The sequence below is a fragment of the Dermacentor silvarum genome, chromosome 2, assembly GCF_013339745.2.
Source record: "Dermacentor silvarum isolate Dsil-2018 chromosome 2, BIME_Dsil_1.4, whole genome shotgun sequence".
Lineage (NCBI taxonomy): Eukaryota > Metazoa > Arthropoda > Arachnida > Ixodida > Ixodidae > Dermacentor > Dermacentor silvarum.
The window spans coordinates 255,385,106-255,411,683 of NC_051155.1; the positions used below are offsets into that span (position 1 = coordinate 255,385,106).

The following is a 26,578-nucleotide window of genomic DNA, read 5'->3' on the forward strand; positions in this document are numbered from 1 at the left end:
GCACAATTAGAAAAATGTGTGCCACGAAACCCTGGAACAACCAACACAGCATTGTGAGATTGAAGTGCACGGCTCCCCTGCCAAGTTTGTGCAGAAATAGGGCTAAGGCTGGTTGTACAAGACAATCGAAACACACTACTATTGCAACCAGAAAGAGGCGTGAAAGGTGCCAGTAGCATTTCAATTAGTAAGGGGGACTTTATTTGGCATTACATGTTTGTTTACATTACACGTTGTGGCACTACACGTTGGTTTAACTTTGTCCAACAAAACTTGCCTTCTGAGCATCTAAAGGATGGAGTTGAAAGAAAATGGGTTCGCTTGAAAATTTTAGCAGCGATTCAGATGTTCTGGTGAATGACTAGGACGTGTGGAAAACAGCACGTACCGTTAACAAGTTGCTTCTACAGTGGAATTGGCATCAATGCAATAAGCTATGATTTCAGGTGGAGCCTTGCGAGAAGAGCAGCGAGATCTGGGTGCTTGGTGACATCATCACAGTGGACGAGCAGGCACACTGCATCCTGGCCGAGCATGTTGCAGCTGGTGCCAGCAGCACGGACACCGAGGCCCTGCTGGGGGGCCCCAAGCACGCGTGCGTCGACTGTGGCAAGGAGTTCACGACGGTGTTCCACCTCCGTCGGCACCGGCGCATTCACACTGGCGAGCGGCCCTACCCGTGCAAGGTGCGGACAGTGCTTCCGGCACAGCACCTCGCTCAAGGTGCACATGCGCCGGCACACTGGGGAGGAGCCCTTCCAGTGTACTGTCTGCTCAAAGACCTTCAAGGATCCAGCCAACTTCAAGGTGATGTCAATACTATACCCATCGTGCCTGTTCAGTATGGTGGACATCAAGGGTCGCTTCCAAAAGCCCATTTCTAAAAAAATTAAAATTCTGTCCATCACATTGCCCAGCTACAAAAAATTCTGTCCATCACATTGCCCAGCTACAAGTGACTTCTGCAGAATTTTAATGTTTGTGACACTAGCACTATCTCAAAAACCATGCTCAGACGCCATAACATTTCTTCCACAAGATGCAAACAATATTGATTGTTTGAATGCAAATAACGTAGGTATTATACGTATACAACAACTATCATGTTATAGAAATCCTAATAAAACTGTTAGTCTACGCCCATTCATTCACTCACGTGGCTACTCGGTGTTCACAGTGCTCATGCATGTCTCTGTGCTATTCTGTTCTGTTAAAGGACTGTCTACTGTTTAGAACATGTCTGGATTGCGCTTGGAATGAGAACATTGTGTGCTACATTGACGGAAATGAGCATGCTTTCATTCTATAAACAAGGATTTAAAATGCCTTTCTAGCTTCAAAGGCAAGTGTAGCTTCGTGAACCCTTGTCAGGTGTTGTGTGCTCCTGTCATTTTATTTAACTGCATTCAGAAAAGTAAAATTTAAAAGAATGTAATTGTTGGGAACATGTCATGACGATGAAGGCAAGTCTGGTCACCAGCCATCTTGCCTGTGTGAACATTTCACCTTCAAGCAGTGTGAGTGGGGGAACTGTAGGCATACTAGTGATGTGACTCTGCAGTTAGCATATTTCAGCTGATTGTTAAAGGGAAACTAACAGAAAATATCGAGCTAGATCGATAAATTGGGCATCTAGAAGTCGATCATCTGTGTGCAAATGTGTCGCTTTAATGCGTAGAAACTTTCGCCGAAGATGCTGTTGCTGCTCATCAGTTTGAACCGCCTGTGCCAAAATGGAGTTGACATAATCTCCACGTGACCTCCCTCTGTGGTGCTCTCTGTCAATCGGCTGGCGCTGACCCCACAGGAGAGGCACCATAGTCCACGACAGGTGGTGCGACTGACTTTCTCTTTTCGTCATTACAGAAGTCTAATATTTAAATCTAGTTGGAGTTAATATTTCATTTGGTGTTCCTTTTTAAATGCTTTATAGCTAAAACATAGCAGCCGACACACCACATATTGTTTCACACCCTATCCCAAGCAACAGATATCCCTGTGAAGTCTCTACAACAATTTACTGGCATAAAAGGGGCATGTAAATGTATTAGAGTATACATGAAAAGTCAAGTGTTAGTGATTGTAAGCTGTGGAAGATGTACCAGCTCGTGGTGATCTTATCGGATTGTCGTGTGACAAAGTTGATTCAGCAGTAAGACACCTTGCTGAAAATGTTCTTGTTCTTACCGGGGGTATTCTGTAAGTGTCCACCTAGTGGACATGCCCATTTCGTCTGCTGCAGAAGTGCTGATCGGCTGGGGGTGCCTTTCTCCTTCTCATGCATACCCCCCCAGCCAATCAGGACTTCACTAGCAGATGAAACGGACATGTCCACTTGGTGGACACTTACAGAATACCCCCCCCCCAGAAGTGATGCTCCAAGGGTGAATTGGTTTAAGAATCATTGTGCATTCTTTCAAAACACTGTATTTATTTATTAGGAAGGAAGGGCTTGATTAATAATGGATAAAATAAGCTGAAAAGTCTGCTTTTTTGAATTCTGCATGAGTAGTACAAGGATTTCAATATAGTATTTTTGAGTAACTGACCTATTTCTGTGGAGAGAAAGTGCTTGGGAACTCACCATGTTTAGAGTTTTGTCCTTTGGGAATGGTATGTACTAATCCTCTGTTGGCTCAGGGAGCATGCCACTGGAAGCATTTCTAAAAACGGGCTTAGTAGACGCAAGTAGAATGTTTTTAGAACTACCCTTCCTTGCTGTAGAGGCCTCGACCATTGATTCTCTCTTTGTTCCTCATACATTTCCAGTGGCGGTTTTGCATGCTTTGATGAGAATCCCTTTGTTGTTTGTATTGCTGCCTACTTGCGTTCTGCAGGCAGGACACGTCAAATCGTCACAGCTACTGGCTGACCTGAAAATAAAGCATGCAAGCTTTTGTTTGAATTTCAAGCGGTCTTTGTAGCGTACTTTGCAAACACAGTTGTATTACCTATGTGCCCTACTTGTTTGTTTACAATGCCCGAACTCGTTAAGCGTACGTCGAATAACCATGCTAAACTGGAAAGCGCAAGCAAGCGAAATTGTAGGCTCCCTGATTTGTCTACAGGAATAATGTGGGTGAGATGCACCGAATGAATGCAGGGGGGACAGCTGACAACTGAGTTTATTTCTGGATTAACATACACAGCTATGTGATGTGCCAGTCTTGTGCTCCATTATACTCAGCATCTTCTCATCTGAGGCGAGTTGCTTTCCTTTTGCAGTTCCATTATACGTCCAAAGGAGACTCGCTGGTTCTGGGTTTTTGTATGACCATTGTTGTATCCTTATCTTTTGTGTCTATCTCTCCAGTTCTTCTAGTTTAGACTGCTGTCATGCCACAGCTGTTCTCTGTGGTGTTTCCACATGCTCCCATCTTGCAGACATACTACTACAGTAGAACCCCGCTCTTACGTTCGCGGGTGCTGCGTTTTGCCGGCTGTTACGTCATTTTCAGCCGGTCCCGGCACAGCTCCCGTAGAACCCAATGCATTGGTAACCCCGCTGTTACGTTGCAACTGCGGGAGCATCATACGTTGCGAACTGCCACCCGCGCCGGCCTAAGTGGCCATTTCGGCTTTTCATGTCGCTTGGCTTGGTTGCTTGACAATGGCATTGACTGCCCAAAGTGCCGGGGCGACACTTATGACGTATTTTCGGTTTCCGCCAGCAAAAGTATGGCCTTTGAGATCCGTATTTGCTATCTAAAGATAGTGTCTATGACGTGTTGCAGCCCTAAAATTGGTTTTTGGCTCATAGATGTTTCGTATAAAGTCTAAGGGTGATAACGCCGTCGCCGCGCAGTCTGCTGTATGTGCGAGTGAAGCGTGCGAGGGGAGCAGATGACTGCGTCTAAATCTCGGGTGCGAAAGAAAGAAAAGCATGGAGGAAGCGCACCTTCTTCCGTTGCGCTCGAGGCACCGGCGAGGGCGAGGGATAGCGGGCAGCGTTGTGCTCTGGCATCACTGCGTACTGCGCGGGTCGATATTGAAAGCGATCTGCGTTGTGGGCAGAGTCTACGCAGTAGTGTAGGTGCATCGGCGGCTTGTAGCTTTGTGCGGGCTGTGTGTTTTCGCGCTCAGTTTGCATTGAAGCGATAGACAACAGCACAAAGGTCACTTTGCTTGCTTCTGCAGCGGCGCTTAAATTCCTCACGCCAGCGTTTGACAGCACGTGTCCGCGCTCATCGAGTGTGATGTGTTCATGTTTGCCTGTGGGCTTGACACCATGCTTGTTAATATAGTTAATAAGCGAATGTTTACAAGTTTATACGGACAATAAAATTACTGTTCTTACTTTGTATAGCTGTCTACAAATTTTCTATCGCAATCGATACTTCGGCTGTCGGGCGAAACTACGACTTTTTTTCACACGTAAGAATTAAAATAAATTGTGTGCAGTTCAACACTACTCCCATTTCTCAATTTTTCCTGTTTCCGCTCTTACGTTTTTTAGTGCGATAGTAATTATATGGACACTCAAAGAGGATTTCTGCTGTTGCCGTCGTCGTGAGGTTCCGTATGACATCAATGGCGATGAAATCGTCGCTGCGCGCCGGACTCGGTATGTGCGAGTGCGCAAGGGACGTGCGCTTTCAGGGGGCGAACACACGGCGGAGACAAACGCGCGTTCTGCGCCATGCTCCCTGAAGGGCTGCAGAATTAAGCTTCTCTTTCCTCCTTTACAATCACCATATATATATATATATATATATATATATAATATTATATATATATACACCACACACATAGAGCAAACGCGACTTCTTCCATCGCGCGAAAGGCTGTGGGGGGACGGGAGGGAGGGATGGAAGGGAGGCGACGTTTAGCTGCGGCACCAAATGCGTATTTATATAGAAGCGTTGCGAGGCGAGAAGGTGATAAAGACTTCCGACTCTGCTCGACGAGTTTCCTGTTCTGATCTCATCGAAAACCCCCGAGCCACTCCCAGAGGCACCGGCAACAGTCACTTGCGCCGCGCTCGTTCGGTGCAAACGCGGGCAAAACGTCGACGGCGTCAACACAGTTCTGCGCGTTGCTGGTGCTGCTGCATGTCCAAGTCTTATACAGCTGATATAACAGCTATCCTTACTCGTATAGCTCTCTACTAAGTTGCTATCGCAATTGATGCTTCGCTTTCGGGTGAAACTGCGACATTTTTTTTTTTTTACTGTACCGTGAAAAACGTATCAGGGGTTCTACTGTATATATATTTCGGAGAACACAGCTCAAAGTGCCTTGTGTCTACTTTTGTTGATTCTGTAGTCCCTTGCCCAGACTGAGTCATTTTCGTAAGCACAATGTTCTTTGGAGGAGTTATGGGGCATCTTCATTCCCTCTTATTCTCAACTTGTAGTGTGAATCACAGGAGGTTGAATTTTCTGCTGAATCCTCTCCAGTCATTACTTTAGCTGGAATGCAGCTGGTCATTCGGTGTTGTGTAGGCGTGCAAAAGTTTCACATATACTGCCTGTGTCATTCATACTCTCAAGCTGGCATTGATTTAGCTCTTGAATGTGCCTACAAAGTTTTCAGCTGCATCATTTGTCGCTGGATGATTTGGTGATGAAAATATTTTTCACCTGAGCACAAGTCACAAAACTGTGAATGTGAACTGGCTGCTGTTGTTGGTCACCATTCTCCTTGAAAGCCCAAATCTTGCAAATATTTTGTGAAGCACTTTGACAGTTACTGCTGCTGTAGTTGCTGACATCTGGATTATTTCTTGCAATTTTGAGTGTACATCGATCAAAAAGAAAATGTGCTCCATGAAATGGTCCCACGCAATAAGCAACTTGGAATGTGCCCGTTTTAGGATATTCCCACAGGTAAAACAGTACCCGAGGACCTTCCTTTTCTTTTCTTGACATGGTAGCGATTGTTCAGTGTCTTGATTTAGCTTAGGCCACCATATGTAATATCTAGCTAGTCTTTCATTTGGTCATTCCAACGTGCCATTCCAGTCACTCTCATTCCACATAATACATACCAAGGTTGATGGTTAGCTCTTCTGAAGTACAACTCAAGTTATTAGAGTCAACATGTTCCAGCCGTCCTTTCATAATTACCATAGCACCTTCAACAAAGTCTTGTCCCGTCTCATATCTGTGCTAAATTGTTTGTGGGTCAGAGGTAGTAGTACTTGATGTGTGCATGTAATTTCATCAATATTTTCATTTTCTGCTGATTTTTTGTGGCAATGGATAGTCTGGACAGTATTTAGGGTCTCATCTCCCGAGACATACATTATCTCGGTCATATCCTGACAAGGAGCACATTGCTGTGTTCAAGCAGTTGCTGTGCTTGACATACTCTTGGATGTGTACAGGAGGCTTGGGGTTTATTAACACGGTAAATTTTCATTCATATAGATACCAATGAACTTTCTTAATGCCTTGGACTTTGCTCAAAGCTTCCTTATCAATTTGAGAAAAGTTTGACTCACGGTGGATTCCCACAGTGAATTCGGAGCAGCCGGCCAACTCCATGATCGATCACCCCATTCTGCACAGATCAACACCTTCTAATTCACGATTGGAACAATCCATGCCACTGGAGCACAGAGTGAGAGTGGAAGTTCTCTACCGATCCAGTTACTCAAGATATCCTGCAGGTGGTCATCTGCTTCCGCTGTTCATTGCCAGTGCCAACGAAAACATGTTTGTTTAATGCCCGCTCATAAGCAGTGGCTTTAGCGTTGCTGTCTTTGTCTGATTAATTGCATGTATCAGAACTTGAGATATCAGTCAGAGCTGTCACTATTGAGCAGCAAGAAGGTGATGCCGCGCGCTACGACAAGTTGTCCATGGTGTCCGCCATTAGTACCATGAAATTCACGACTACCATGGCGCCACCAAGCATGGTGAGCAGTAAAAGAATGAAGATGCCTGCATGAAGAAAATACTATGTTGAACAGAGTTCCGGTCCACTCCGCTGGTTTTTACGGAGCAGCTTCATATTACGGAGCAGCATTTACTTACGGAGCAGGTCTTTCATATTTCCAGGTGTCGTGGTGTGCAGGATTGCCTCCACATTCTTGGGACTAGGGCTGCAGTCAACCAAGCATTCAATGGAGTCTTTCAAGAAGCAATACTTTTCCTTTCTTCAAGCTCTTTCATTGCAGATTTTGCAAGTGCTGTTCACCTCTTCCACTGACAACTATGTCCCAATCTTTATTTCCTCAATGCCTCGTTATAAAATGGCATACTTGAAATCAGTGCGATAAATGGCAACAGCACGAAGAGGACAAGCGCTGACTAAACCCAACCTTACTGCACGCTGGACTGAAGGAAAGCCTGGTAGGGCCCCTTATGTATTGAAAGCTCATCATGAGGCGTTTCCCATTCTTCATATAATGGTATTTGGAAGCAGTAATGCTTGCAATTGCGCCTACGAAAATTTAGCACACAATCTACAAAATGCAGAATCTACAAAAGGACAGGCGCTAGTAGCCATACTTTGTAGTGCCTGTCCCTTTTGTGTCCATTTGTGCTTTTGTAGATTCTGTGCTAAAACAGTATTAAGTATGGATTACCAACTAGCCCGAACCAATGCTTAACTTGCCTTCATCACCAGGCATTACTACTTGCTGGTTGTTAAACGTGTGATTACAATTCCTTCTTCCTCCGGTTGACTGAGTTTATCTTCTGTCTTGAGGAGTAAGGAACATATACTGAGCTCTTTCATATTTAGGCTGAACGTATTCTTTGATGCAGAGCTTTGCCTTGACAATTTTTGGGTTCTCCACGCCCATCTCTGAATAGTCCTTTGTAATTTTCCAGCATAGCTTCAAGGTTATCTTATGTGCCTTGTTATGACTGTACTTGATGCCAGTCTACATTAACATCTTGGAGCCTTGCTCCTTTAGTATATTGGAACTCTGCCAACTTTCACCATGTAGAGGTTAGCATTGCCCATTGTAGGAAATTGCAACATTGGCTTTTCCTTCCAGTATTGTTGGCTTACTTTTGTATGGCTTGAGTGTGGTCCCAGCTGACTCGTGTCATTCCACGTTGTGGAGATAGCCTAGGGTGTGATCGCGCGTGCGAACAGCTCACTTTTCCGTTCCTTCGTTGCTCTCTTTGGATTGATCATAATTGTGATTGCGTCAGCGGCCGTCAGAGACAGCGGGGCGGTACCGCAGATTTCCCACTTTGTGATGTACCAGTCAAACCGAACGTGCGGAAAGCGAACTGTTTGTGCGATCGCAGCCCTGTATACATCTTTGTGTTAATTACCGGAGACCTCATGGCAAAGTCTGACTTTTCTTGAAATATGTGCACCTACTGTTATATTTGTTTGGGAAAGCTCTTTGTGGTGAATGCATAGAATGGCTGTCATCTTCATGCATTGATTTGCAGTTTTGGAGTGAGAGGAGCAGTATTTTTTTCGGTGAATAATGGCTACCTTTGCATGCCAATTGAAAATGTATTCTTCCTGCACCTATGATGAATCTTGTACTTACAACGACCAAAATTCTCGTTATGTTCTGCCTTGCAATTGAGCTTTCTCTTCTCTTTGACGACTTGCCTTCTTACTGCTTTGTCCCTTGCTCATTCTCTCATTGCAGCTCCTCGACATCTCTTATGGCTAGTAGCGCTGTCGCAAACTCTGCTGCCAACTTGAAGGCCAGTCAATGTTTCGTTAGAAGTTGTTTTAGAATGCTAGCATCTCTTATGCGATCGACTAAATTGTATCAAAGGCTGGTATCTAGAGAGTCACAAAACTTGCACTTCACTGACGTTTACTTCAGCATAATCCACTGTGGTTTTGTTCATGAACTGCTTTCCATGGTGAAATTTCTCTCTCCGTGGTCTTGTTGGGTCTTGGTTCAACATGTTTCACACCAATTGCAGGTTTGCTCATATGCTTGGATTTGTGTCAAATCCTCATTTGTGATTTATATCATAGGATTTGCTCATAGACAATGGCTTGTCTGAAGCTGCCAGGTTGCATATCCACCCGTATGTTCCATGTCCAACAACAGTAAGAAAGGCCTGGCTTACTTTTCCTTTATTATGTCATTATGGCAGGAAAGTTGTTAACAACTCCAGTCATTCCGTGTATGATGTTTACCAATTGTCCCAATTCACGAGATGCCACAGCTTAGCTTTGGGTATGGCACTCACAGTTGTGCAGTTCCACCTTTCTTCTGTTGCTGTGATGTCTTCTTAATGCAAATCACTTCAGTTGCATTTCACACCATCCAATGCCATCCTCATTGCCAGTTGAGGTGTAGCATATGGGTTTATTTCTAGGTTTGGATATCATCATCATCATCAGCCTATATTTTATGTCCACTGCAGGACGAAGGCCTCTCCCTGCGATCTCCAATTACCCCTGTATTGCGCTAGCGTATTCCAACTTGCGCCTGCAAATTTCCTAACTTCGTCACCCCATCTGGTTTTCTGCCGACCTCGACTGCGCTTACCTTCTCTTGGTATCCATTCTGTAACCCTAATGGTCCATCGGTTATCCATCCTACGCATTACATGTCCTGCCCAGCTCCATTTCTTCCTCTTAATGTCAACTAGAACATCGGCTATCCCCGTTTGTTCTCTGATCCACACCGCTCTCTTCCTGTCTCTTAACGTTAGTCCTAAGATTTTTCATTTCATTGCTCTTTGTGCGGTCCTTAACTTGTTATCGAGCTTGGATATACAGCTACGTTATGTGCCAGTCTTGTTGATTTTATTGTCAGGTAGGAACTGTTGCTGGTCCTCAAACTGCATGCCAGGTCAAAGTGCAGTGGACGGTGTTCTCTCTTGTGTTTCTCCGTTGGATATATACCCCAGCATGTGTTTATGGCAGCATCATCATCTAACAAACAGGCGGGTTCAATTGCCATCTTCAAAATGCATTGGAGGTGAAACCATCCCTTCTGAATTGACAGGAAGCCATTGTCTCTCACAGTCTCTATCAGCAATGGAATGTCACAAGCACACGTTGAGGGACAAAGCAGCAACAAGGCCTATGATTCTTGCATCATATGGACGTTGCTGAAGTGGCAGCACTAACCTCTCATTGTGGTCACGTCTGGTGACTCCTTAATCTTTGCCACCTTATGCAGTTCTGCGCCTGCTTTGGTTCTATGGTGACTGTGTATGGTTCTTCCATGCAGGTACATCAAAACTCCCACTCCAAGGAGCGGCCCTATGCGTGCCGCGTCTGTGAGAAGCGTTTCAACGCGGCCTCCACATTGTATGCTCACATGAAGATCCACACGGGAGAGCGGCCCTACGCGTGCACCATCTGCAACCGCTCCTTCACGTTCAACAACACACTGGTGCGGCACATTCGCACCCACACGGGTGAGAAGCCATACAAGTGCGAACTTTGCCCACTGCGTTTTTCCACTGCTTCCAACTTGTCTTCGCATCGCAAGAAGCACTCGCAGGAACGACAGTTTCACTGCGAGATCTGCCCGCAGGAGTTTTCTACTGCAACGGCGCTGGCCTCCCACGTCAAGACCCACACGGGTGAGCATGCCCACCAATGTGAAGTGTGCTCCCGAGGATTCGCCAAGTTTGCTGGCCTGCAAGCACACATGCGCAAGCACACCGGAGAGCGGGCCTTCTACTGCTCCGAGTGTGGCAAGGGATTCACGCGCAAGCTGCACCTCAAGCAACACCCTCTGAGCACGAGCCAGCGCGACCTGTGGCAACATGTGAAGTGTGTCAGCGTGACTTTGTCAATGTCGAGTCTCTCCAGGTGCACATGAAGACGCACAATGTCCAGGGGGACGAGTGCAATTGTTGTCTACATAAACAAAAAGTGAGCCGGTTTAGCTGGTTAACAAGTGCGACTGTTAAACATTGTAGTTCTGTTGTGCCCTATGGGAGTGATTGCCTTTGACGCTGAATTGTGCAGCCTTTTCCAGAATAAATGTTAGCAGAGCATGCCTGCTACAGGCATGCTCTGGTTGCATGCACACATTGTCTAACTGTGGCTATTTATGGGGCAAAATTGTGATGAGTGTAGTAGCTTACCACACAGTGCCCAGTAGAAGAAATACAATACTGGTTGTTTAGACAACACAGAATTTAAAAAGATCGCCTATGGCAGATAGCATAATTCTAGTCATTTAGCTGAATTACTCAGAGGCAAACATTACTTGCACAAGAATCAAAATGCATATTCAACTAATTAAAATAACTAATTACTTGATGGTACATATCGCAATTTACAATTTAGCTGGTGAGGCTGCAAGGCGTATCCATTTGGAACAAATTTTCAGGAGAACACTAGTTTAGAGATATTCATTCCTGAAGTGTGCGACAAAATATGGTGGGTTCCAGTGACTTTTGTGCTTCAATGCATATACGGCAATTTGTTAATTAAGTGTATATAAGCCATGTGTATAAACATGTTCACTGACAGGATTAAAGGGTTGGTAATTTGTGCTTCATCCTTCCTTGTCATAGTCGTTCATATTGATACATCCATTGAAGAAGGTCGAAACACAGTCGTCCTGACAAAGATAACGACGAAGAGACTCGCACGTAAGCTGTTAGCTAAATTGGCCAGCATTTCAATCTGCTGTGTAAATACATTGTATAAAGTCTGTGTCATCAGCGCTTCATTCGAGTAACAATATTTTCAGTGTTAAACTCAGTGCAACGTAATTATGGAGGTGCACCGACTAGCCCTGTTCATCGGCCTACTGAAGAATAGTGCATTTTTATGCAAGTTTCATGGCGCATATCGCGAAATTCCTGCAATCCTTAGAAGTCGTTCCAAGTGGATATGCCTTGCAAACTTACCGGATACAATTCTTAAACTGCATTATGTGCTGTAAAGTTATTAAGAAGTTAGTGTGTTTTGTTAATTAGTTGATTATGCATTTGGATTTTTTCATGCGACTAATGTCCACCATTTTGAGTAATCCAGCTGAAGGACTAAATTACGCCATTTTCCACAGGTGATTGTTAAATATTCTGTATGGTTTAAAGAGAAAAGAACACCCTGCATATTGGCCAAGTCTAGTCTAGTTTACTGGTTTGATTGTCCATCTTGAAATCAACATTCAAAATCCAGTATTATGTGCCCATTCCAACTTCATTGCGGAATCTCAGGCTGCAGTGGCGCACCGACGGGGGGGGGGGGGGGGGGGGTTGTAACCCCCCCCTGAGGCCGACTTAACCCCCCTCTTTTGTTTAACCCCTTTTCTTTCCTTGCGCATTTGAGTACTGCAACTAAGATGTAAGACGCGCAATCGTCTGCACACTCACAAAAAGCGCATTTTTTGACAATTTCCCGTGAACAAATTGAAATTAGTGCTGTACAGATGGTATTGGCAAACTGTCAACCCCCCCTAGGAGAGATCCTGGGTACGCTACTAGCAGGCTGTCATTTCATTCCGTATGTTTAATAGTGCTAAATTATTCTGCATCAATCCAACTCCGGAGTTGCCACTCTGTTCCAGAGTAGTGTCAAGAACGTGATCTGTTTGTCTGTGCCTTTTGTTCAGTAATAATGACTTAAATATGCAGTCATAGCTACTAATCAAACAAATGTATTCTTGACAAGCACGTCATCAAGGGATAAAAATGCTCTCCTCGCACATCTCGTGGTTCTAAGTGTGTCGACATGGCCAACATGATTTCAGCTAAGCTGACGGCATGATGCTGAACATCGTGGCGGCTTTCAGGACCACAACGTCCCTACGTTCACTCAACGTTCAGGTTACTGACCTATACTAGTGGGGAATTAATACATGCCTAAGCAGAGAGAGTTTGATACAGTGGGAGTTTTGATGGGTGCAACTTTTGGCCGAATGCAGGTAAAGAAGAGACACATGAAGTGTTTCTCTCCTTTTGTCCTCGTTTTTCATGCACTACCTATATCATAGAATGCCAACTCGTCCAAAGTGTTGCTTATGCAACTTTGTTTTGCTATTCTTGCAGAGTGGTAGACAGCTGCTTCTGAATAACTGCAATAGTTCAATTTTGAGGAGGGCTGCCTTACGACATAGAAAAAACAAAACATATGTATGTGTATATATATAAACTGCAATAGATTTTGTGAGCAGTGCCTTGGAAGGATGGCCATCAGGGCAAGTTGGTAGGGTGTTATGCTACAGATTGGTTAAAGTCTTAACACTGCAAAGACATCTTTATTTCTTTTTGTGTCGCTGTCGTTCAGATTCCTAGAAACCTGCATGATGAATGGCGTTAATGTAAATCCTGAATCTCCCACAAAAATTCTGCTTATTCATGACCTTTATTGGTCTTATAGCAAATACACTACCATTGAAGCTAGTTGTGCCCTTGGATATCTACTATGTAACTTGCATTTGGCTCCCATTCTTGCAACACCACTAGCCTATATATAACCCTTGTTTTTACCGAACCCTGGAGTTTGGCACTTCCATCTAATTAGCCCAGTGAAATTTAGCATGCAGTAAACAGCTGCAGAGAATGCCAAGCCCCACGAGCACATGCTTGCTCGTGCATGGCGTCAGCATTGTTCCTGCATTTCGGGCCACCAGTTTCTGGTTGTGCAATCTATTGGCAGAGCAGAACAGTCACTCGCACGACTTGGCAATTGCGATACTCATGCCGAGATGGTGACACGAGTTGCTAACTTCCGCCTTGCCCCAAGAGAATGGGGAGCAAAGCTTGCCTTACCATGGAAACTCTGATCCGTGGACAGATAAGTTTGCTAGAAACATGTTTTCCTTGTTAACAGGGAGAGGGCGACTGTTGTGGGTGTTCTCGCAGGCTACACTCGTTCATCAGATATCATCATTCTAATGGATAAAGACATGCCGAGCATCTCGGTAGTCGTGCACAACCACTTCGGATTGCTGCATAAAAATCATCGCAATTCAGTGCACAACATATAGCACTCCTCTCAAAGTTCTTTTTTTCCTTGAAGAAAAAATTATACATCATGCGACCAACGACTGCGTTTTCTCTGAGGAGGTGAAACTGGCAATTATATAAAATAAAAAGTTTCATGTGCACATTTGCAAGAATAAAATTTGGGTGATCTAGGAACTTGGATTCTTGGTACTTGGGTGCAGTTGAGGTTTATCTTCAGAGTAACTAATTTATTATTTGCTTTTGTATAATGCTGAAATGTAAGATTTTTATAAATATATATTTAAATGTTTTGGTAGGTACTATAGTCACTTTTCATGCATCCACCATTGATATATTACCAGAAATGTTATTTTCAAGCTGTTCAGTTGAAACGTAAATAAAATAATAAATTCGAGAAAGACTGCATAAAGTAGCCAGGACACAGACACACCATTATCACTCAACTCGATAGCACTACTGATGCCATGAAAGATGTATCGTTGCCAGTTGGTGTAAATGCTGCTCAACGGCCATTGTTGCGCTTAACTTCTCACATTTTTCAACGGTGGGCCTCTTTGATTACCTGTCCTTGAGAGTCGCGGAGTGTCCAAGATGCTGCATACACTATGCTCATTGGCTGAAAGCACCGCCTCGGACGGTTCGGGACTGTCAGGGACAGATAATAGAGGAGGTCCAGTGTTCGTTGGCGCCCACTGGACCTTTTGCCGTTATCCCATGCAAAAAGCTGAATTGGTGTCACTATTTGGTTGCTGAAGGCTTGCTTTTGCTGGTACCTTCTGCGCCAACACTTTTGACTTGGAATGTCATGAAAAAAAGTTTCGCTCCACTGTGATACCAAAATTGTTTTTGTGATTGCACAGGATTCAAAAGCTTTTTTCCTTTATTTATGTAGTGGCGTCCATCACCAAAGTAGTGAATTTGTCCGGTTTCCAGTAATACATTCTTGAAATTCGTAAAAATCTATTTCCAATAAAAGCACTGCAACTGTGTCGTAATGAAAGCAGTATGAAGTCACCACAAAAGATCTTGGCGGCAATTTTTGCTTGTTTACTTCCGTGTGTGACAGACGGATGAATGGAGGTCCGCACATTGGTTCAGTGAAATGATTGCACGGCGTAACACCGAAAGGGCGCGCCACACAGAAAACACCTTCTCTTATACCCATCGCCTCTCCTCCTCGCACCCAGCACGGCCTCGTATTGGTTGCCTCCTCCCCCAGCGCGATTCTCCTCCTCTGCTGGTCACGTGACCTGTGTGACACCGGTGGATGGACGGACGGCGCAGCCTCGACCTACAACAGTTCCGCTGTTAAAAAAATGGCAGGGACTGAGTATCAGAAGGGCTATCATGGCCATGACCGGTGTGGCATGTCAATCTATGACAGACGAAGAAATTTATGAACAAAAAAAAGCCGGCAGATCCCACACCCTGTGGGAATCAATGTTATGCGAAGCAGTGTGCGGGCAGGGGAGCCTACCAAGTTAAGGAAACGAACATGAGAGCACCAAGACGTAGGCGGCTCTTTCATGACCTACATGACACGCATGTCATGACATTCAAGTCATGAGTCCTCAGGAGTCCTTTAACTACACCTAAGAGACCTTAAGGTGAAAGAATTAGTCATGCTCATGACTAGGACTTCGACCATCAACCTTTAGCCTTTTCCTTTATTTAGTACCACATCCGAACCCACTTAATTGGTTTTTGAGTGTTAATCTTTTTTCGCCGAGTCATGGTCATGACTGTGACTTCTACCACAATCCTTTAGCGTTTCCTTCACTTAGTGCCCACGTCTGAACCCATTTCAGTGGTTTTTCAGTATTAATATTTTTTCACTGAGTCATTGTCATTTTTGCTGCGTAATGCTCATGACCATCATCCTTTAGTGTTTCCTTTACTTAGTGCCAACGCCCGAACCCTTCCAGTGGTTTTTGAGTGTTAATCTTTTTTGCTGAGTCATTGTCATTTTTGCTGAGTCATGGTAATGACTATGACTTCTACCAGCATCTTTTAGTGTTTCCTTCACTTAGTACCCACGTCGGAACCCAATTCAGTGGTTTTTGAGTGTTAATCTTTTCGGGGTTATTGTCGTGACCTATCACTTATGTTCGTCATACTATGCCAATTTTGGTACCTACCAAGTTAACGAAACGACCATGAGAGCACCAAGATGTAGGCGGCTGTTTCATGACCTACATGACATGCATGTCATGACACATCGTTTATGTTCGTCATATACTCTTGTCATAGTATGCCAATTTAGGTACATACCAAGTTAATGAAACGGCCATGAGAGCACAAAGACGTAGGCAGCTAGATGGATAGTAGCAAATGTTCACCAAGAAATGCTTCGCATTTAATGCAGAAATGGGAGAAAAGGGTGTCAGAAAAACCAGCTGCTAAGAAGCATGAAAGCCACTGAACCAACATGCCCCCCCCCCCCCCAAAAAAAAGAAAAAAAAAAAAACCTGGGGTGGCCTGTGTAGCAGTCAGAAAAATAAAACTTGGCAGTCAAAGGGATAAAAGGTTAAACAAAAATAGCTTCAAATAAATTCCACCTGCTCAATATGTAAAACATGCACTGATAGAGGCACCCAGCCCTTCATTTTTGATGAACTGCTACAATGTGAAATTGCTGCCTCTTGTATGCTTTATTGTACTTCAAGTTTACAATATGTTTCTGGGGGAAAAAAAAAAAGGGGCTGAAATAATTGGTGAGAAAATATGCATGTTGACTAATACAGGGTGTTAATTTTTAAGTTTTATGGAATTTTTAGAAATCACATATGGCAGGTAGCATAATTTGTATCATTGAGCGATGAGGCAGACATAAGTAGCACGAGAAATCGAAACGCATGTTCAACTAATTAACAAAATTTCACTAATTAACTTCTTAGTTAATTACTTCACGACACATATTTCAATTTACAAATTGTAGCCGGTGATCTTGTCAGGTGTATCCACTTGGCATGAATTTCCAGAACGATGTCAGTTTGAAGATATGCGCTATCAAACTCGCCGTAAAAATGCACTGTTGTTCCAGTTACTTTTTTACCAAAATGCTGTTTTATACATTGAAGCACAAAGGTAACTGGAATGCCCATATATTTCGTTCCACACTTTAGGAAAAGTTATCTTGAAACTGGTGTCATCCTCGCTCACCGGCTACAATTCGTAAATTGCGATATGTGTCGTAAATTAATTAACTAAGAAGTTCATTAGTAAATTTTGTTAATTAGTTGAATATGTGTTTCGATTTCTCGTGCTACTAATGTCCACCTCTTCGAATGACCCAGCTAAACGATAATAATTATGCTACCTGCCACAGGTCATTTTAAGAAGTCCGTAAAACTTAAAAATGAACACCCTGTATATCAACAATAGATGGCTGAGTACCTACCGTGAGAAATTATTTATAAATATGTTGTTTTAAAAATGGTATATCTTGCATGTGATAAAAAAAAGACAATAAATAAATTGCATAACAATGACTCCAGCCGCACCCACGTATTAGGAACTAACTTCCTAAATTACACAAAGAATTATTCTTAGAAGTGTGCATATGAAACTTTTTTTACATTTACATTTAGTTAATTGGTAGTTACACCTTTAGGGAGAAAATTCACTAGGTCACAGAAATAATGTTTCTTCCAAAAAGAGAACGAGAACTTTGTATTGAAGGAATCTGGAGTATTTGAGTGCAATGACTGGATGTTTGGCATGGAATGACCTCATGGACATTCTAGGGACAGATGAAAGTACGCACACTTGACTAATGGTTTATTATACATGTAGCAAACATATGCGAAGTAGGAGAGAGTGAACATGCATGCTAATTCCCCTGGTTGGGATAAGTGGCACGACCACAAGCGTTGTCTGCAGGCATAACAACATAAAATTTTGCATGGAGGCTATATTCCACACTATCTGAAGTTATAGGCTTTTTTATGCACTCCTCAATTCCATTGCAGTTGGTCTTAATACAAATAAATGCATATCTTGTGATGTGTTCAAAAGGCATCTGCTTAGTATTAAATGATTGCTCCCTACCTAAAGCAGTGCATGGTCAGGAGAACTTGAAAATGAGAAAAAAGAAAAGTGTCTAAATAAGAACAAAAGCAACAACAAAAGTTGGATGATTACAAAAATCTCACAGCAAGTTTCTTCAAATATGACTGCATTTGTTCAGTGTCCAAACAATTGAGACGCACAGAAATGTGGAGACGATCGACAATGGAGGGATGTCTCGGAGCAAAGGTCGAAACGTTGGCCCCAGAGATGCTCCTTGTTCGACCAATGTGATGTGTGAATTCTAACCTTAATACTTGGAAGACATCTTCTATTACACTTGCAGACCTTCTATAACATGTGCTCTCTATTATGGATAGGTGTTTTGCCTTGTGACGTCTGCGTCTATCAGAAACAATTTTCGTCTCTCTCTCAGTAAAAATAATGCTCCAACTTACAAAGTAGGTTTGAGATACAAGCATCATTTTGCCCTGATAAACAAATAGCACCACTTTTTCATTCTCCAATAATGTAAAATATATGATCTGAAGATTAATGCCTATTCATATATTATTCACTTTCTGGTAAATCAGGGTGCTGATAACTAAAACTAAAATTTGCATTTACGAAGAGTTTGAATACACACAAGTTGACTACAATGAACTAGTTAAGCCAATATTTTGCTGGCAGTGTAAGAAATGCTGATCATTAATCATGAATTTATTATGGAACCATGTTTAACAGAAATTCAGATTCTAGTAAAAGGCAAGACAATTTTCTGTGCCAGAGCTCACGCAGCTCTCAAATTTATATGCAAAACTGACGGATAGGCAGTTGAACTTCACTCCATGTGCACTGTAGCAGGCAATTTATTGCAAGAACTGGGCATATCATCATAGCTTGGTACTTAAGGTAAGGATGAACAGTGCACTGATGACACAATGCTTGAGCAAAAATCTGCACTGATTTAAACAGGAATATTTAACAGTTATCTGTCGGGTTAGGAAGAAGTGGGTAAATTCGAACTAAGAAGTATAATGGCCTACCCATTGTTTCAGAGTTGGGTTTTTATTTCACATTTGCAGTGGCCTGTTCGAATGTGCTCATGAAAGTGCATGGCAGGCGTTCAGGGGAGCTCTCGCAGTACAGTAAATGGTGTCAGCATGATAAAAATAACCTACGATGCTATTTAACATAACGCCTACCCGTGAACAGCTAACTAAGCTATACAGCTGCGACGTCACCGCTTACTAATACTTCATTGTTACAGTGGATTCATTAACTGAAGCTGGCTATCTACACAAGGCTTTACATGTGGAAGTTAATTTCTCTCAATGAAACATGCATGAAATTTAGTTTCAGAAACTTTTGCTAGTTCAAATAGTATCTTTTTAACAAAGTGAATGCTGCTGGAACAGCTACGAACTGAGAAACAGGCAATGACCCAAATGTAAAGCACTTGCTCCACCTCAAATTCTCCACACATGGTGCACTGTTCAAACTTTGCATTGAACAATGTCACGAAATGTCATATAGCACAGTCACATGGCTGGGTTGCTGCACATCTCGTGTGAGTTGCTCACTGCTAAAGCAGAACTTGTTATGCGATAACCACACGTCAGCAGCTTGATGTCGTTTGCCTCTTTAATTACTTGATGTGATACATGCGTATGTATGCTTTTGATTAAAAGGAATGACAATCCCCGAGTAAGTAGCGTTTTTCCGAGATATTCCTGAATCCTGACAAGGGAAAGCTGCTTTACGTTCGCCCACCGCCATCTGTGTAACGGGAACCCAGATGGGTTTGAATATTTTGAATGCTAAGGGGCGTCAAGGACATATGCGTTCCATCGACGAAACTCGCGCTGAAGACCACTGCACGTCGCAGTTTCATTACGCGCAGTCGAATCCCTGTTCTCCTGTCACCGGCGACGCTGGGAGGCCAGCTTACCTTTGTGCGACACCGTTGAACAGCCAGAACACAACGCGCACAAATGTTGTCGTTGTTGCGTTCTAGTGAGACGTTAAATGTCGTATTCTTAAGTTCGCTTTTCTTCGTTTACCCATTTAAAGTGAACGTATCTTGAGAAACTTCTGGTGACTTGGCCACTTGGCTATTTGTCTGGCTTATAATTAGCGTGCGCGGAGACTAGCGACAGCAAAGTAGTAAATAAAACAAGATTAATATTGAACAATTATTTCCTCGTATAAGTGCACAGCCTTTTGTATTACATTTCCCAGATGGTCATTTATGTGTTCTATCGTCTGCTACCAATTCAGTGTTCCAACATGGACGGCTCCGCAGCAGCATCCTCAAGGCGGCTTTCATTCTCTGAAAAACACTGCACACTTTTGGTTTTAGACCTCGCTGGAGGTTGGGATAAGTACCTGAAGCTTATATGTGACACACTCACCAAAGTTATCGCACTTGCGCTAAACTTGCGTGAGGGATCACCGCGCATTACCACGATGGGAGTGTTCATTTTAACAGACCGCGTAGAATGCGTGTTCTCTTTCCAATATCTAAAAACAAGTATACGAACGTTAACTTCCGCGCTGTCTGCTCTAGTCTCTCGCAACGAGTTTGCTGGGTGTGACGACGATTCTCTCGGTACTTTGTTGTCCGACCTGGCCGCTTACGTTGGAGCGCAGTACAAGGACTACTACAAGGTAAGAAGAAAATACCTTACTGACTGTACATTATTTGAGAATGCATGTATGCCATTCGCAACGCATTCGACCAATAAGAGGAGGTAATCGTAAATGGTAAACAAAATTAACTACATTTAGTTAGAGTGACCTAGAATTGGTTCTAGTACACTCTAATTTAGTTATCTGGCTTTCAGTAACCCAGTGAACCACAAATATCCATTGGATGTACCACAAAAGACCAAATATCCAAGACATTTAACGACGTCCAGTTTACATCTATAGTACGTTCGACTGGTACGTGGCAGTCAAAGGTCATCCAGAGGACGTCGAATGTCCTTATGATTTGGACATCTCTTGCACATTCAAAGCTCTCGTGCATTGATCGTACATAGTGCGTTATGAGTACAGATGCACGCACTATGCCGCAGAAATACAAGCAAATTGTCTCTAATGCCTAACAATGGGAAGCTAGGGGAGCAAAAGCATTAATTAATTATTTTGCAATTTAGCACGACCTTTGCTCGCACTGTTGGAGGACACCGCGCGTAAAAGCCAATACTTTCGCCATTTTTTCGCTATGCTTTCGGTCTGGGTTACGTCATTTTCTTTCTCATACAAAGATGCTTTATTTTCAGTTATATCTATTAGTACACTGTTGAAAATACGTAACCTTTAACTTGCTGATGTATTACGACAATTTATAAAGAAAAAAAGAAGCTTGAACCAGCTTGAACTCGCAATAGCTCTGACTTCGCGTCGCCACTGATATCAATTCAGCAACACGCGCCTCGATGCAAGTGCGCAGCAATGTTCCGGGCGTGAGCAGCGTGTGCTTTATTTGTGTCTTTTCGACTTTTGTGCGGTTTACCATGGCCCAAGTACGTGTATACTAGGCAGAACTGTACAGTTGCGTGCTGAAATTTCGAGCTGTGCTTCTGACTGCTATTTGCGGTACGTTTGTTCGCCTTGCGGAGCGCTTACGGGAATACTCGGGAGGCAATGTTTTGATGGTTAATTTTCGCACATGTTTGTATCGCTTGGTTTCCTGCGTTCCTCTTCAAGTGTCATGGATATTTCTCATTTGCAATGCCTATCTCTAAGTCTCTGGCAGCATTATGTTATTGGCACTTTTGTGATCTGAGAAGCTGCCTGACCAAGTTGCCTATCAAGATGAACATTCCATCTCTGGATTCTGCTTGCGTGGAATTTATTTCACCATATATTTTCAATGCAGCTAGAAAGTACTGGCTTTCTATCTTGAATCCGGTGGCCCCAGAAGCAAGTGCTGGCAAGCAGGCCATGCGCTTTTGGTCATTAATTAGTATGTTATACTACCTCTTACTAATCAGTTTTATTCTTTTAATTATAATTGTGGCAGCACTGTGCCTGCTAGTCATTTTGTGCCTACTCGTTACTTGTGTTTTAATGAAGTTTAATTTTCAAGAATCTGTTTTTGATTACGTTTTTTTTCTTTTAGATCCGCGTTTAACCTGTTTGTATACAGCGAGAACATGTAATGATAATTTCATACATGTGCGTGGCTGGGGGCCGATCATTTTTGTAATAAAGCTTTATCAGTTGTAAATAAAAAGTAACATTGGTATGACATTGTGAGTTTCACTGGTGTGCTTTACCTAGTGCTTACTGAACTCACTATTTTTCATTTATCCATTGCAGGATTTGCAATGATGCATAATGATCAAAATGCGGATTTACGGTTTTGTTAGCACAGTTTTCGCATTTTGATGAGCGCTAGAACTATATATAAAAGTTGACAGTCACTTTAGCGAACACTGAAGAGGATGAAGGCAGAAGCCTGCGCACTCACGAAGCATTAATTAAATTATTTGTCATTCTCATTTGCATGCGTTGTTACTTCTATTGTTTTCTCCTACCAAAGTTGTGGGCTCGAGTGCCCCAATTAACTTCGTCATAATTAACACCAATGGTTGCGGGCTCTACTCCCACCAAAGGTCGAGGGTTTGAGTGCCTTATTTGTATCTTAATTAACTTTGCCTTAACACCAAAAGTCGTGGGTTTGACTTCCACCAAAGGTCGAGTGTTCGAGTGCCTTAATTAACTCTGCCCTAATTAACTTGCCTTAAGTAACTACCCTCTAATGAACACCCAAGGTAGTGGGTTCGACTCTACCTTCACCATGTCAATTGGAATCCAACTTGGAGATAATTTGGAGATGTGGCCGATTCGCCCATCTCTCCAAGTGGTTTTGACTCCCAACAAAGGCCGTGGGTTAGAGTGCCTCAATTAACTCCATCTTAATGAACTATGCCTTAATTTGCTTCGACCTAATTAACACCAAAGGTCGAAGGTTCAATCCCCAATTTTGGTGCCATTAAATTTTGGTGCTGCAACGCTGGACATCGGATTTTTCGACCATTGAGCCATCTAAGGATTTCACCTTAATAAGTGTTGCAATTTATATTTTCACATTCACACGTTTACACGTTAACAAAACATTTCAAGCAAATTCACCAGCTACATGCCGACAATGGGTGTAACTGTGCCATTAGTGTGCCTCAGCACACTAACCATGCACATGACGTAGGGTACGTGTTGTGTTCGCTCTCTCTGATGGAGAGGTGTGTGATACTACACAACTGCATATTGTTTTACGAGGATATGCAGTTATGGTGACACTGGTTTAATAATAAATTGTTTTGCCTAAATCGAGACAAAAAAATCGTAAATTTTGTGAAAAAAGAAAGTATGGCAATTTTATTAACATAAACCTGTTCTGTTTTCTAGCGTTTGTTGTTTCTCGCTTTTCCTGTAATTTCACTAACATTTTCTGTTCATAGCTTTTCCCGTCATTTAACAGAAAACGTTTGATACTCCCTTCTGGGAGTACCTTTCACTCCCCTCGTGATGCATGCACGCACGCATGCAGCTTTCCGATACGAAAGAGTCAAATGCTCACGCTGCACAGAACATGGACAAGTCACCTGGCGACAAGATACCCGAGGCACAACATGCGACACATATGCGCATAAACTTTGCCAGTATTTGTAGCCATGCTCCGAGTGGCATCATTCGCCCAGCGACGAGTTGTATCTTTTTATGTTATATTTATCCGCTTATACTTGCGTGGCTGATGAAGCTACACATAAATGCTAATTTAGGATAATCAGGAGACGAACAAATTGATGACAAAATTGTCACTTTATCGTATATGCCGGGTGATCAAGGTTCATAATCACTCGTGGCAGATAGCATAATTCCATTCCTTGATCTGGAATATTCAAAGAGGCGGGCATTACTTGCACGAGAAGCCGAAACACATATTCAACAAATTAACGGAAATATGCATGTGCAAACCGTTTTTTTGCCTACCTGGGCCACTGGGTTGTCTCTCATGGTCGAATGGGCTGCTGTGCACAGGGTTTGAAACAACCAACTTGGCTCGCTGTGCGCCGCTCTTGAACGAACCTCTTTCACGCCGACATGGGAGATGCGGCACTGGGTATGTGCCACTTTGATTTGGTTCACTGGACCCTTGTGCCGCTCTTCAACGAACGTCTCGCCAACACTGGGGGTGCGGCCAGCGAGGGGACGTTCGCAGGCACTGGCGCGTCACGCTTCTTGTCTTGGAGACCACGCGCGGACTTCCCGGCAGCGCCACCAGATGGTGTAGCATGTCCAGAAAGGGAAACAAGTGTGCAGGCAAACGAGTCCCGCTTCCGGGGAAGGGAAGCAACCGGTGATGATCATTTAATGGCATCTCCTTTGAAACGGAGCGTCACCTAGCCTGCTCTATTTAATCAGGTATGCTATACATGTTATTTATCTGGCATTTTTGTTTACATCTCCTCAATCCTTTATTTTTCCTTCAAAATCTACCTTGTACCGCTACCTATGACGGCAAGAGATCCGGTCGTATAAATCGCAGCCCTGCTTTTCTTCCACCAATGCTTTAAACGTCTCTTGCTAATTTCGTCTGCTGACCAATTGATGCTCCCGCCCACTTTAAATCAAGGAGCTTCTGGAAGAACCGTACGTTACGTACGGTTCTCACTAGGTGAATCCCTTTGCATTCTATTAGGATGTGCTGAGTGGTCTCCGGATTTTTACTGCAGCGTACACATGCCTCATCTAGTTCCGAATATTTGCTCCGGTATGTTTTGGTCCTTAGGCAACCGGCACGAGCCTCAAATAGCAAGGCACTGCCCTTTGTGTTGTACAGATTTCCCTTCTAATTTCTTTCGTCTCATTCTTCAAAATGTCTATGGTCCTTTTTGTTGACATCCTTTGCACCCTGTCTCTGTTTCTCTTACTTTATTTCTGATGACTCCTGGCTTTCCATTTAATGTTTCAATTACCCTGTACTTGGCTGCCAACTTTCTTGGCCTCTTCCTTCATTCTGTGTCCACGCTTTTCAGGTACAGATACTTGTGCACTTTAGCAGCCCATTTATTATTGCGATAGCAATTATATGGACACTTCAACCGGATTTCGCCGTCGCCGTGAGGTTCCGTATAGATAAAATCTTCGCCGCGCGCCGTATGCCCGAGCGGCAGCGTGCGGGGACGCGCGCTATCACGGAGAGCGAACGCACTCAATCTCCCACGCGCAAGCAAGGAAGCGGGAAGCCAGCGCCGGAGGGAGTGGGGGGGGGGGGGGGGGCGCACTTCTACTCTGCCAACAACCGCGCTCGTCGCTCGCCCGCACCGTCTCTTATCTCCACACGGCTCTGACCTTTCTATGGGCTGTGCATTCGCCGCTCAGTTTCCGTTGAAGCGATAGACCGCACGTACACTCGGCCACAAAATATTGCGGGGGGCGCGAGCGCGTGGCGATAAAACCCTATATATAAAAAGTAGCGTCACGCTTTGAAGAATGCCGCCGCCTCCTCGCACACCCTGTCCGAGGCCGACGCCGCGTCGGTATTGGCCTAATGGCATCACATGGACCGTCGCGCCGCCGGGCGCTGGCTGCGTTTGTTTACGATCATGCTCCATCGCCATTTTCGCCCGAGAAGCGTCTACCGACTGGCGAGGAGCACAGCGATAGCGGCGAACACAGTCGGCGATTGTCGAATCTGATCAGCGGCGAAAGATAAACAAGTGCACGTGTTTCAAGCGGTCTAGGCGGCGCAACGGTCGAAAAAGGAGCGCGAAAGAGAGGAGAAACGAGGAGGAGGGAAGGCGGAGGAGGAGAGTGTCGCTACTTTTTAATAGGGGCTTTACGTGGCGAAGCAGTCCTCCTCTCCTTCTAGCGGCGCACCCCTGGTCTAGCCACCGTACCCCTGGTGTCGAGACCAACGCTTGCGCGCATGCGCGTCCCTCCGTGACTGCAAGCGTGCATGTTCCCGCGCTTGCTCTTTGCGCGCCGGCGATATCCGAGTGTAGTCGCGAGGTGGCGGCTTCCACGGGCATAACTTAGAGTCCCTATATAAGAAAAGTACCGCCATCCTTTGATAAACGCCGCTTCTCTCTTTCCTGTATCGCCGATTGGACGATGACAGCGCGCGCTTTTCACTTCTTTATATTTTCTTTTTTTCCGCCTCAGAGCCATATTGAAAGTCCTCTGCGCAGCCGCAGTCGCCGGCGGCGGCGGGGGCGCGCGCCCGGCCTGAAAACTTCAACGTGGACTTTCTAGGAGCGCCACCGTCGACTTGGCTTTCGCAAGCAAAAAGTAAAGAAAAAGGCAAGCGCTTTAAGAGAGGAGGCGGCGGAGGAAAAGAGTAGATGGCGGTACTTTTCTTATATAGGGATTTTAGCATAACTATTGAAAGTGAGCTGGCGTGCGTAGCTGCGGCTGCTTTTGTCGCGTCACGAGCGCGGATGCATATCTCCCGGTCGCGAACGCAGCAACGCAGTTCTTGTTTCTGCGCTGAGCCTTTTCGTGGCCAATCCAAGGTAGATATACCTGGTAGCGAAGCTTCCATAGAAGCCCATACGTTCAAAACATGGCGGTTTATCGGCGATGATGATGATTATTGGCATCCCTTTGAAACGGGGCGGCGACAAATAGTCACCTAGCCTGCGGTTCATAAAGCCCCTATATTTATAAATATAGGGGCTTTAGCGGTTCATGGGGCTTAGCGCCATCTATGTGAGGAGAGAACACTTCCG

General features: G+C 44.1%; 2 protein-coding genes and 1 long non-coding RNA gene across 4 annotated transcripts in view; 2 read left to right on the top strand and 1 right to left on the bottom strand.

Moving 5' to 3' along the window:
- The window catches only part of LOC119440804 (zinc finger protein 184-like), a 54,106-nt gene extending 43,174 nt beyond the window's left edge, over nt 1-10,932 (top strand). Inside the window, 3 exon segments of the mRNA XM_049663060.1 lie at nt 447-682; nt 684-807; nt 10,121-10,932. Coding sequence (XP_049519017.1) covers nt 447-682; nt 684-807; nt 10,121-10,720 — 960 coding nt within the window. The 3' untranslated portion in view covers nt 10,721-10,932.
- Nucleotides 10,933-14,766: 3,834 nt separating this feature from the next.
- Nucleotides 14,767-20,040, bottom strand: LOC125943360 (uncharacterized). Its single transcript, XR_007465771.1, has 2 exons — nt 19,786-20,040; nt 14,767-15,131 (listed from the first exon to the last, which is right to left on the bottom strand). It is a non-coding gene; the product is annotated as an uncharacterized LOC125943360 (long non-coding RNA).
- A 203-nt stretch (nt 20,041-20,243) lies between these two features.
- Nucleotides 20,244-26,578, top strand: part of LOC119440806 (uncharacterized) — a 97,720-nt gene continuing 91,385 nt past the window's right edge. For both annotated transcript variants that reach the window (XM_049662623.1, XM_049662624.1), the window contains exon 1: nt 20,244-20,504. In XM_049662623.1, the coding sequence (XP_049518580.1) occupies nt 20,304-20,504 (201 nt within the window). In that variant the 5' untranslated portion in view covers nt 20,244-20,303. The remainder of the gene's footprint in view (nt 20,505-26,578) is intronic.